At 36.3% G+C, this 14,169-nt stretch overlaps 1 protein-coding gene across 3 annotated transcripts in view; it reads right to left on the reverse strand.

The window, feature by feature from the left end:
- ZNF106 (zinc finger protein 106) overlaps positions 1–14,169 on the reverse strand; it is a 53,787-nt gene that overhangs the window by 27,416 nt on the left and 12,202 nt on the right. Inside the window, exons 3-4 of one of the 3 annotated variants that reach the window (XM_061430879.1) lie at positions 9,289–9,350; positions 3,170–3,367 (exon numbers count right to left, since the gene is read on the reverse strand). In XM_061430879.1, the coding sequence (XP_061286863.1) occupies positions 3,170–3,367; positions 9,289–9,350 (260 nt within the window). The remainder of the gene's footprint in view (positions 1–3,169; positions 3,368–9,288; positions 9,351–14,169) is intronic. The other 2 variants (XM_061430881.1, XM_061430880.1) reach the window with 2 other exon arrangements.

Raw genomic sequence — 14,169 nt, forward strand, 5'->3', positions numbered from 1 at the left:
ACCAAACGTGCCCTCTGCCTTCTTCCTCTGTCACTTAGAATATGTAACTTAAGAGTATGTAATAGTCTTATTTTTATTTCAAATAGTGATTGTTTTCATATCTTTACATGATATAAACTTCTATTTCACAATTTACTGATTTAAAATTAATATATTTATCAACCTCAAAATATTAAAAACTTGACACATTTATACTATCTTTCCTCTCCTGCTCCTGTTTTTCTTAGCATATTTGAGGACTGTTTTCCTATCATCCAATTATTTCTATATTACACAACTTTTAGAAAAGAGGAGCAAGTATACTTTGTAGCTATGGTTAATTATCATAGTTAACACAATTTATATCCAGCTGTTCTTAACACCATGATTTCTTCAATAGTTGGTTCTTTCTGAAAACCCAGTTTCTTAACCTATTTTAAATGGTAAGATTTTACTCTGCATAATAACTTTCATTAATAAACACTTTATCAAGTACACATTCAATGACTATTAGTGAAAGAAAACTTTTATGCATAGATCCTGTTTCTGAAGGGCTTATAACCTAGCTAAGGAAATAAGTAAGGTCACAAACAGGAATAAAATAGCACATAACAAGCAAGTAGGATCCACAATAAATGCCCATAAGGAGTTTCATGAGCCAGAGGTTTTTAAAAGAAGCTACAGCTGTTTCAATTATTCATGTTAGACAAGAAGCCCACAGAAATGTGAATAAATTTAAGCAAACATCATGGGAATCGGCATAAAACCATTTTCCTTCAAAAAGTACCTATGTTTTCCCTAACTCAGTACTTCACAGGTGGTAAGGTGCTCAAAAAACAGAATAATATTAACTAAAATTACTGAGTACCTACTAATCATAAGGCATTTATTGCTAAACACTACAAAGACTATCTCATTTAATTTTCACAACTCTGCAGCAAGCATTATTATTTCTACTTTTAGATATGGAAACTGAGGATTAGAGAGGTTAAATAACTTGCCTAGAGTAAGATACCTAGTTAGTGTTATGGCAGAAGTTTGAACTTTGGCAGTCTAACTCTAGAGCCCACATTCAAACTGAAGTATAGTTGATTTGTAATGTTATTTTTTACTATAAAGCAAAGTGATTGAGTTATATTTGTATACATACATATATATATTCTTTTTCATATTTTTTCCATTATGGTTTAACACAGGAGACTGCATAGTTTCCTATGCTATAGAGTAGGACTTTGTTTTTTATCTGTTTTATATGCAATACTTTGTATCTGCTAATCCCAAACTCCCAATCCATCTCTCCCCTATCCCCCTCCCCACTGGCAACTGTAAGTCTGTTTTGAGCCCATACTCTTGACCACTAGACCTTGATAGAATGAAAATCTCAAAAACTGAAGTTTGATAGAATGAAAATCTCAAAGTTTCTGCAAGTGGGTTCCCTCCTCTGAATCTGAACCTGACATAAATTTTAAACTCAGTACTGACTTGAATAGCTTCTAATGTCTCTAAGATTTGGACACAAATTGGAATTTTTCTGTTTTTCACTTTTAGGATAAAAGCTAATTCACCTTAAAGTTCAAACATCCACTTACATTATGAATTACAACTACTGCTAAACAGGAGATCCTAAGTCCCCAAGTGTTCCTACAGACACTTGGAAGATTTTTATATCACCATTAACCAATTTGCTTTTTTTGTTTCTAAGCTGAATGCAACTTCTGACATCCAAGGAGATCACTGACTAGGTCTACTAATATCATCCAGAAATGAGAATTTGGCAATAAGTCAGTCACAAAGTAAAATTCCTAGATTATCATGAATTGGCTAGGTCAGGGGGACAACAGTATGCAGCTAAACCCACAGCTCAAAAAGAATAATCTAAATTAAAAACCTCATGAAGGAAAAAAGAAAAAAACCTCATGAAGAAATAAGTAGATGATTTTATAAATATGTCACCAAAGAGGCTTATTAAAATAATCAAAGACTAGTGACTGCAATATGAATGTCGAATTTACTGAGAAGCTTTTACTCTCTGACTTAATGTTTAATCATTTACACAGATAAGCTAATAATGGCACAAGAATGTTAGAACAAAAATAGAAGTTAGTCTTCTAGAGGCTCCAGCGCCCTAAAACAAGAGTAAACTGCAGCTATATAAAAGTAGTGAGAATGTCATTTGAAGGATAAACAACTAAACAATTTAAGTATCATGCTGCTATGGACATTTTAAAATGAAGAAAGTCCCTTTCAAAGACCTGTTCAAAAAGGTTTTAGCATACAGAATAACAACTACTACTTTTTTATATTCAAACTGCATTCTAACTGAAAATGAGATACAGATCAGGTATAACTAGTATTCAAGAAGAATCTTCAAAATTTGTGGAATCTGAAATGCTTTTTATCATGTTCTAGAACTTAAAAAAATCACCCCACTTCATAACTGGTTCTGTATCTTTTACTTATATCTGAAATTTTATGCTTCATTAAACTTTTCAGACCACGAATCAGTAAGGTTAAAATACAAAAGGCTAATACCTAAATTATAGCTGTAGGTATGAAACTATCTAGTACAAGCTATAAAACTTACATTGTTGAAATGATTCTGACACTGTCCAATATACAGCATAAATTTATTCAAGAAATATTTACTGAAGAAATTAATAATAAAAGGATAAATCAAACTTAGTAGAAGCACCATGTTAATTCACATTAGGTAAAACAATTTTTTCCTAAGGAATGAAATAAGAAATGCTATATAATATATTCAAATGAAACTTATTTACTAATATCTTTCCACTAGAAAATTCATGAGCATGAATTTATTGGTACCCCTTCCGCAAATTGGAACTAATACAAACAATTCTAAACATAGTTATCAGCATGGTAAAAATTTCAGATATGTAACAGCTATGGCTAGTTTTTAGATAGGGTCAATACTGAGGTTTGTTTTTTTTTAAGGAGTTAATACAGTAGTTCAAGCAAGCATTCCATTGCCTTTTAAGATTAAGATGGCAACTTCAAGGTAAACTTTAAGGTAAATCTGTGACACAACATTGCAAATCAATTAAAAATTAAATTAAATTTAAAAAAAGATAAATCTGAATGCCACCAGCTGAAAAGAATGGAAATGGAAAATGTATTCTCTCCTACACGGTTTCACATAGGCTTTTAAAAATATCAAATTATTACTCACCGACTTTGTTCTTTCCTTTGTTTTATTAACTGAATGAGTTCCTTGTCAAAATAATCTTCCTCTTCTTCTTCCTTTCCATCATCTTCTCTTTCCTGGGCGTCAACATTATCTTTGTGCAACTGGCCAGAAATGTGCTTTGCATATGCAGAAAGACCTACTTCTGTAACCCCGCACACTCGGCACTCATGACTACTGTCCCTAGGGAAAGAGGGAGATGAGGGACATTCAATGCTCCCCACTGGCATGGCACACTCACCAGATCTGTTATAGTTTCCTCTGAAAGACACTGCACACTTTGGCACAGTGAAAAATTAGTGCTAATCAATCTCAATGCTCCTTTCATCACTTTTAATAAGTTTGTTCATAAGTTACTTTTGAAATGAATTAAAGATTCTTTTCCAGCAATCAAGAGGCAATACACTTCAGAATAATATAGTTTAGGAGAAATCTTCTTGAATTGCTGTACTTAAAACCTTGCCAGAGGAAACGTGGTGAAAGGGGAGGCAGGGCAGGGGGCTCAGAGCAAACAGAAGTTGCTCTGGAGCACACCCATGATGCCAACTGCACTCAGAAATCCTGGTGACAGAGCTCACATTTAATCTCTGGCTCAAAAGCTTTCTCCCAGTGAAAAGTAAGGGGTGGGGAAAAGAGTAGGAGGCAGAGCCAATCACAGCCTAGTAACTAAATCGGAACAGCTGGAGCTCTGCCTGGAATGTGAAGATTCCGGACTCCAGGACAAATGATAGGAGTAGTCTCAGCAAACTTTTTTGGTCTCGATGATACATGTGATCCACATTCTGCTTCAGAAGGGTTTATTTTAAAGGGAATGGAAAGCATTTCAGTTGTAGGAAGTTAACAGCTGTGCTAGGCAAATGGTTTTTCTCAGGTTTCAGAAAAGAACACCATTTAGAGAGATGTAAAATCAGGTTCTCAGTTAAGAAAGATAATTGAGCAGGGTTTTTCTTCTTTTACTTTACATACTTAATAATGTATCTCATATGTGGCCAGTTTAAGAAGCCAAAGTCTTGAATCAATGACCAGAGCTGCAGTAGATGAATAATTTAACTGCATTTTTAGCTTCCTGAGTTCCTTAATCAGCTCAGCTATCCATGCAGTCACTATGAGAAACATCAGAACACCATGGGTACATGTGTAATGAATAGACAGTAATGTCCACTCAATAATCCAAATTGGCTTATCTCTGTATCATTTGTCTTAGGTTAATACTAGTGATATTTTTGCACTTCCTATGCCATTCTATAAAAATACACAAACATATACACAAAAAGACGTGTTGTCTTTAATAAGATAGACACAGACACACACACACAACTCTGCTTCATCTTTCCCCTCATATCCATCCATACATGGGCAGAATTCAGCTAACCAGAAGAGACCCTCAAAATAAAGCCCCTCATTTACTAGAAGATGGTTTCTGTCACAGACCATCTGAACATTCATTTAAAAAAAAAGAAAAAACAACTTATCGAGCAACTACTAAATTCCAGGCAACAAACTAAGTATATGGTTAATGGTGACAAATTACAAATAAACTATGCCAAATAAATTAAAACAAAAAAAGAACCCACTGTTTTTTCACTCTGTACCTATCATGAAAAACATCTCAGAAAAATGGAGAAAATTCGTAAGCTTCTGTTTTATTTTTTTGACTTTGTAACTTAAATGCTCTGGATGTAAAATAGTCTAGGATGCTAACATTCATTTTAATGAGTTCTGACCAGATTCCTCGAATTACCCTGAATATCTATATACTAATTCCTTCTAATTCTCCAGGAACTTAAATATATTATTTTCAGAGAGTTTTCCACTGTACTTAACACAATTATATACTTTAAAAAAAGAAAAACCTCAACTTTCTCCAGTTTACCACACTCATCTCTCAAGCAACTAAGATTATGGTAGTTCATGAATGTTAACTTGTAACAAAAAGCAAGCCTTTTCTCACAGCAACAAAGAACGAACTTTAAAATGAATATATAAATATAAATCTATCCCCAAAGGGCAGTATCAGAACAATCTGAAGTGAAGTGAAGTGAAGTCACTCAGTCGTGTCCGGCTCTTTGCGACCCCATGGACTGGAGCCTACCAGGCTCCTCCCTCCATGGGATTCTCCAGGCAAGAGTACTGGAGTGGGTTGCCAGTTCCTTCTCCAGGGGATCTTCCCCACCCAGGGATCGAGCCCGGGTCTCCTGCATTCCAGGCAGATGTTTTAACCTCTGAGCCACCAGGGAAGCCCAGAACAATCTGAAGACTGTAACAAATTTAGAATACATAATTTCCCCTATAATAACAACTCCGATCAACTCAATTTTCTGGTTAGAAAATCTTTTGGGCTTTAATCTCTCTACAATTGGAATGTGTTTTTAGTCCACTTTTCCACCTAAAAATTTATATAACACTAAACTGTATATTGCAGTACCAGGGACTTCTTTCTAAAAGGTATTCTTAAATAAAAACCCTGATTTTTTCCCTTACTTCTAAAATACAGAGGGTTTTTTTTGGGGGGGGGGGGCGCAACGGGGGGAGCTGTGCCTTACAGCTTGCAAGATCTTAGGTCCCTGACCAGGGATGGAACCCATGCCCCCTGCAGTGGAAGCCCTGAGTCCTAACCACTACACTGCCAAGGAATTCCTGCAGAGAATTTTTCATATGTCCAAACCATCAATATCCTTCTTTAAAAGACATAATTGGAAGACCACACTGACTTTTTAACTTATTAAGGAATGTAGACAGTAATTAACTCTTAAAAATAAATATTCATAACCACAAACCTAATTCACAATTTCCAAAGCACAATTATATGTTAGATATGCATCAAATACTCAAACACAGATATTTAAAACATTTTTGCTTTCATTGCCAGAAAGTGTATTAACCATAATTCTGAAGCTACATGAGAGAAAAATACCTCAAGATCCTACCCAGATTTGTATAGCAATAAGAGCAACATAAAGTTAACACTAAAAATGATTTATCAGAACACAGAAATCTCTAACATTTTTCTTACAAATGAAATCAAGTTTCTGGGGATTTTTTCCTTTTTTAAGATAAACTTTACAAGAAACTTTATAAAGAGAAAAGAAAGAATTTACATTTATACAGGGAAAGAATAGGACAGAATGACCACATCTCGTGAAAATTCCAATGTGTCTGAGGTTAAGCATATTAATTACAATATGTATTTGTGCTTCCAAATAGGGTGTCTGGAAAATCACATGCTCTTTAAAGTTAATACCAAATAACATTTTAACAATGCTATTTTCCAATTCTTTATCAATAAACAGTTAAAATACTACTTCGTATAATATATAAAGTAATTGTTGGGAAAAAAGTACTGATGTACTTCCTGACTGCTGCTGCTGTTAAGTCACTTCAGTCGTGTCCGACTCTGTGCGACCCCAGAGACGGCAGCCCACCAGGCTCCCCTGTCCCTGGGATTTTCCAGGCAAGAGTACTGGAGTGGGGTGCCATTGCCTTCTCCGTACTTCCTGACTAATAAAGGCAATAGTTTTCCTCAGAGTGTTTAACAGAGGGCCCAAATTAGCTACATCCTGTTACCACACAATTTCCTCTCATACGTGAAAGGCAAAGCCTTCAGATATTCTATCCATAAGCGCCTCTTTATTAAGCTTGCTCTATCTATACCACAACAGCTGGTTGATAAATTAAGGTTTGTGCCATTTTAATAGTATCTATCTGTAGAAACTACTTACAGGCCATATAACTGAACAAGTACATTAGGAAAAAACAGGGAAATGTTCCAGATGTCTCCAATTGTGAACCAAATAAGGTACTCACTTCTCAGCTAGCCAGCATTCAAAATGTAAATAATATGCTCTTTACCTTTCTGTGTACGGCTCAGCTGGTAAAGAATCCGCCCCGCAATGCAGGAGACCTGGGTTCGATCCCTGGTTTGGGAAGATCCCCTGGAGAAGAGAAAGACTACCCATTCCAGTATTCTGGCCTGGAGAATTCTGTGGACTGTATAGTCCATGGGGTCGCAAAGAGTCAGACACAACTGAGCAACTTTCACTTTACATTTCTTAATCAGATCACAACCAAAAATTAAGTGATACTTAACATCAGAAAGCCAATTCTTAAACATGAAATCCCGAGGAAATAATCACAAACTGAGGACAGGAAGAAAAAAGATGACTGATAACTATTTGTCCCTTTTGTACAAAATAGTGATGACTATTCGTTATGATAATAAATGTCCCAAGTCAGTAAATGATGTTTGAGATTCTGTTGTTTTTTTATAGCTTTGCCAGCTGTTTTTCCTGGCTACCTACTTGCCTTCTCCCTTATAATTTGTTACTGGCCAGAAAACCATACCAAACCTGCTTCCAAACCTGATAGCACCGTATCTAAAATATGAGTAAATTAAGTACCAAAGTGTCCTCCTCCAAATGAGTTTGGGTGCTAATGCTGACATTAATATTGTCAGTTCAGAGGCTTCAAATGCTTATTTCTTTATTATTTGACTATGTTCCAAATAACTGTAAACAGTAGACAAAATCTCCATGGCACAACTAAATTGACAAGTGGGAGGAGAGTGGAACAAGTTACAGAACAATACGTATATGGCATGTAGTTCAGTTCTATTAATAAGACAAAACAAAATCAAAACATATGTACACGAGTGTGAACATATGGATATAAATTGTCTACATGCAGAGGAGAGGTTTGGATAGGGTATATACTACACTGTTGACTTTCCTCTAAGATTGGAGTAGGAAGATGGGGAGGGAGTGAAAGGACCTTCTTTACTCTTCATGATTCTGTATTGACCATGAACATGAATTTTAAGCTATCAAAAAGTTTTAAATGTTTTAATTAGCTGATTGGTGATTTTTTAATAAAACAAGGCATTCCTCTTAGAAAAAAATGGGCTTCTCTCCTAATGATTAGACTTACTGGCCTCATTTGTTTTATTTCATTTCATAACACAATACAGGTCACTGAGTAGCCTAGAAAAAGGTGAATTCCTGAAGGAAGTCTATGGGAAATGGGATCAAATAATTAAGACAACCCACAGATAGGTAATCAAAGGTTGACTGTATTTCATAGGTTCCTATGATAATGAATTAAAGATCATATATGTTCAAGATATTATAAGGGTTCTCCACACTAAATCTGAGTGAATATCTTTTTTTTTTTTTTGATAGGTAAGAAGTGGGTTTGTTAGAGAGAAACATACTCCACAGAGTGTGGCCATCTCAGAGGGCAAGAAGCCTGAACACCTCTTTTACACTGCTGTGAAGACCTAAACTTCACAGTAAGGGACAGAGACCACAGAAAAATTCCTCTTACATGCTAAACAGATGCTGAAAGTTCAATAACATATTAATTTGCCCATACAACCTAAAACTATATTACTTAAAATACAGATAATTCCAAATGACCTAGGTTGGCATCTTGATCAAAGTCTGTAACCATTATTCATGGACTAAGGTATAATTCATATTTCTGTTTTCCAAAGTTTCTCTGTTCTATACTGTCTCCAAACTTAAAATTCACATACATTCAAAACATCAAAAAAAGGAAACTTAGTTGGGAAAAAAGACATGGAATATACATACATGTTACCTTAATATCTTAATTTCCTTAAACATCTCAAGCTTTAATTCACAAAACAGCATTCTTAAATACAGGTTTATACATGGATTTTATTTATACTAATGAGATTCAGTGCTATTTAGCAGACTTTGGACTTCTCAGACTATTCCAACAACCAGTAAAGGTTTATGGCATGTGATAATTTGCAAGCTGCTTAGGCAATAATATGAAATGCCCTAGCTGCAAAGCTGGTGTGCAGGAATGAGAAAGCTTACTAATGACAGAAGTAGCTCATCCCCACCCACCTTTGTCAAATCTATTTGCCAAAGTTGCTATGAATTCTACACATTTGAGATGTACAACAATTTATCCTTTTTGAATGAAACAAAACAAAACAAAAAGCTATTGTACCTATTGTTAATTCCAAAAGACAGTTCAAGGCCATAAGATAATATTCATTTTTGAAGCATTACTATAAAATAAACAGGCCCTCAGATTCCCCCACATCCACAAGTTTATGGAAGAGAAAGGTTCCATACCTGCCCTTCAGGTTCTCAAGTTCCCTGTGATGCAACATGCTCCGCATGTGTTCATCCATCTCCTTCAAAATTAAAGAAAGCAGATTAAACTAAGGGGGACTGCTTTGGAGAAAAAAATTTCTCTGTCCTATTCAATCAACAATCAGGGCTCAAGCTCCTTGTGTTAAAGTGCTGTTTGTGGTTTCTATTCACAATTCAATACTGAAAACAGTTCCTTATTAAGTAACTCTTTAGCCTGTTTCTGACATATTTTATTTTTAAATAAAGCAATAATTTTAAAAGACCTATTTAAGTGGCTTTCCAAAAAGGTTAGAAAGTTTATTGTATTTAGGAGGCAAAAGACTAAATAATAAACAAATAGGTAGAATTCTATCCCTTACAAAGTATTTACTTAAGTTTATTAAAAAAACAACAACAAAAATGCCTGAAATCACATAACTTCTCAACTACTTGGCTACTTTTCTTCATACTCTCTTTCCCCACTCAACTGACAGTTTCACAAGAGTATGGTATAATTCTTATCCATGTCTTGGCCAGGGCCTGACATACAGTTATTAATATCAGCTGAATGAACAGATGGATACATCAATTCTAGACAGAAGTTACAGACATAAGGGAATTTTCCTATGGTAGATCAAGATTTTAAAAATGCCTTGAACACAGCAGTTCTATCATGGCTTCATTTTCACTACCCACTCCCTTGCCTACAACAACTGATGTGTTTGGTTCCAATGAAAAGTTTGAGAATGTACTAGATTCCTCCCCCCATCCCCATCCCACTGGGAAGGAAACAAAATCTATGCCAAGAGTTTCCATTTAAATGTGCAAGTGTGACACACACACTCACACACCTCAAAAAACTCAAAGTTGTAAATGTCGGTCTCTCTGTCACACAAAATATATATATAGCCAGTATGTCATAATTAGAGAATGGCTGTTTACAAATATAAAACTGGCTCAGATGGTAAAGAATCCTCCTGCAGTGTGCAAGACCTGGGTTTGATCCCTGGGTCACAAAGATCCCCTGGAGAAGGGAATTGTAACCCACTACAGTATTCCTTCCAGGACGGAGGAGCCTAGTATCCATGGGGTCACAAAGAGTCAGACACGACTGAGTGACTTTACTTCACTTTTCACAGTATTCCTGCCCAGAGAATTCCACAGACAGAGGAGGCTGGTGGGCTTGAGTCCATGGGGTCCCAAAGAGCCGGACATGTCTGAGTGACTAATACACACATACAGGTTGAATATTACTATTAACTCTGCCCTGTGCTAAGTGTCTCAAACATTTTTTCACTTGAACCACAAAACACTGCTAAGGTAGGATTATTAACGTCATAACGACACAAGGATACAGAGAAGCTAACTTGTTTATTCACCAAATATTTATCAAGTGCTTCTCAGGTGTTAAGTACAAAGCTAGGCATTAAAAGGATAAATGTGAAAATATTCAGCCGTGCCCTTGCAGAGTCAGATTATCAAGTGGTGAAACTAGGAGTCAAACTCTGGCAGATCTGACAACAAAGCCAATGTTTCAAAGATCATGCCACCTAGTGCATTGAGATATTTTTATTATATACAGTTCATTTGTGAAAAATGTACAACTATTCTGTAAGTTATCTATATACAGTGATATACAGTGTTGTGATTCAAAACACTTCCTTTAAATGGCAATCTTATTGAAGACGATCACCATTCCCTTCCTATCGCTACAAATGCTTTATCCAGAGGGGATACTTTTACACAAGATTGGCCATTACATGCTAGCTACAACTGACTGCCATTAACCAGAATGAACAATTAAAGAGCTGCAAACTGAGTGGATTTAGTGACAGGATAGAGAATGAACAAATCCAAGAACAATGTACAACATCTGCTCTAATCCCTATGCTTCTTGCTGTTCAGTTTCTGTTTTCTCTTGTTCAATTTTTCCTTAGACTAAACATAAGACAAATCTCCTTTTCTTGAGCGATATTTAAGTGGGTCTGTTTCTTGCAATGAAACCATTCCTAACCAAAAGAGTATTAATTGAAATGGGTTATTCTCACTGATGTAAAAACCAATTCTATATTCTATTTCAGTAATAAAACATGTTATCGTTCAAAACTAGTTTTAAGGAGACGTTTTTTTTTTGGCTATGACACATGGCTTATGGGATCTTAGTTCACTGATCAGGGATGGAACCCCTGCCCTCTGCAGTGGAACCACAGAGTCTCAACCACTGGAGGCCAGGGAGGTCCTTAACGTAACTTTTGATTGTCTAGAATACTTCAATAATCTGTTTCTGAATTTACATGTGAAATCCTCGCCCATCCTGCTCCAAGCAAAGAATGCAAATAATGAGACAACTTGAGTTTTCAAAATAACTGGGAAATACCTACAGACACAGCTCCAAATGCATACCTGCAGATGTACCAAGCTTCTATTTAGTTCCTCTTATCAGTGTATGTTTTTAAAAGGAGGAGGAAGTCGGGGGCTGGGATTTTGGGTTGAACAAATTTGGAAAACACGAGTAACACAAAAATATTTTTAAATTCCGGGGCTTCTCAGACTTTCATAAGCTAAGAAACATCAGGATACTCAGGGATGTAACATACAGTAACCCTAGATTCTTTTCTCCTCCTGAGTGTATTTGGAGCAATCATGTGTGTGTGGGTGCTAAGTCTGACTCTTTTGCAACCCCATGGACTGTAGCCCGCCAGGCTTCTCTGTCTGGTATTTTCCGCTCAGAATACTAGAGTGGGTTGCCATTTCTTCCTCCAGGGGATCTTCCCAACCCAGGGATCGAACCTGTGTCTCCTGCATTGGCAGGCTGATTCTTATCACTGAGCCACCTGGAGCAACCATGGTAATACTATAATAGTTTGGGAAACTAGAGGAAAGTACATCAACATAAGTTGTTCTTAATCTCTCTGAGTTTATCCCTTTCAGTTTACCCATTAACTTCTTAACATTTAAATATCTTAACATTTAAATCATGCCACTCCCTTGCTTAAAAAAACTACTGTTGGCTTTCCCTAAGGCAGGAGATTTAACTACTCAGCTCTTATTTATTATGACCCATGGAAAAATATGAAGAGACAAAATATGTTTTAATCCAGAGTAGAAGAAATGCCAAAAAGACTTAAAATAGAAAAGTTGTGAGATATAACACGATAGGCCACAGACTCCACACAAGCCTGACACCACACCTCTGAGTAGCTGCCTATCCATCTCACATCTTCTCATCTTCCCTTCTCCCTCTAATCTAAAAGTAGGCATCAGTCAGTCAGTTCAGTTGCTCAGTCGTGTCCAACTTTTTGTGACCCCATGAACCACAGCATGTCAGGCCTCCCATCACCAACTCCCAGAGTCTACCCAAACCCATGTTCATTGAGTCGGTGATGCCATCCAACCATCTTATCCTCTGTTGTGCCCTTCTCCTCCTGCCCTCAATCTTTCCCAGCATCAGGGTATTTTCAAATGAGTCAGCTCTTTGCATCAGGTGGCCAAAGTATTGGAGTTTCAGCTTCAACATCAGTCCTTCCAATGAACACTCAGGACTGATCTTTAGGATGGACTGCTTGGATCTCCTTGTAGTCCAGGGGACTCTCAGGAGTCTTCTCCAACACCACAGTTCAAAAGCATCAATTCTTCGGCACTCAGCTTTCTCTGTAGTCCAACTCTCACATCCATACATGACTACTGGAAAAACCATAGCCTTGACTAGATGGACCTTTGTTGGCAAAGTAATGTCTCTCCTTTTTAATATGCTGTCTAGGTTGGTCATAACTTGCCTTTCAAGGAGTAAGTGTCTTTTAATTTCCTGGCTGCAATCACCATCTGCAGTGATTTTGGACCCAGAAAAATAAAGTCAGCCACTGTTTCAACTGTTTCCCCATCTATTTGCCATGAAGTGAAGTAGGCATAAAAAATTTTTATTCATTGAAAATTTGAGTAAACCTGGTCTAAATTTTTAAAATTAGAAAAGCAGTTCTTTTACATTTGTAAAGGGAGCAAGTATATTACTAAACATGATTTAAAAATCTCAGCTGATTTTCCCAACACTAATTGAAATCCTAAATAGGGAAAAAGAAAAAAATTCTTCACCCAGCCTACTAAATGGATCACAATCAAACTTCTCAGTGGGGCAATCAACACTGTTTATCAACTATCTTCACTTAATTTATACATTAAATTGTAGTCCTATTATTTCCAGGATGAAACTGTTTTAGTCAGATAAGCCTTTTTACCTATTCCTAGAGCTGTTATACTCCATTCTACCGCTGAATCTTTGTATTTTTCTTCCACCTAAAATGCCTCTTCTCCATTTCTTGTAAGCCATTTCACTCCCAAACATCTTTCACTCAGACTTGCCTGGCTAACCTCACTCATGATAACTTTCCTAGTTCTCTGTATATCCAATGGCAATCAAGAACATCTTAAAAGCATAGAGGGAAAGTTCTTCAGTATTTAAGCTAGATGAATTCTTGGAAAGCAAAACAAGAGGCAGGGGGTGGCGGGGGGCGGCAAAATATGAGACAAATTGCATACAATTTCCTTAAAGCACAGGTAAATTCTTTTAGTTTTTAAAACAGTGTTTTTCTTTGAGCAACATCCCCACCTTGTGGATGTCTGACGATATAGTTAGAACCACTGCTGCTGTGCTGTGCTTCCCACAAGCATAGGCAGAGAACTCACAGGCTACAAATCCATGCCATTCCCTTAGCTAATCAGAAAGCTGTTACAATCTCAGCATGAATTTTAATGTATTTTCTCTGTAACTGGTTACTAGATGAATTTCTCTTTATCATACTGTTGAGTATCTTCAAATTCCATGTAGAGGTTTAATAATATAGTTACTGTCTTCATAAGGCAGTAATGAGAAAGAAACCAGTGAAA

Source organism: Bos javanicus, chromosome 10 (genome assembly GCF_032452875.1).
Source record: "Bos javanicus breed banteng chromosome 10, ARS-OSU_banteng_1.0, whole genome shotgun sequence".
Taxonomy (NCBI): domain Eukaryota; kingdom Metazoa; phylum Chordata; class Mammalia; order Artiodactyla; family Bovidae; genus Bos; species Bos javanicus.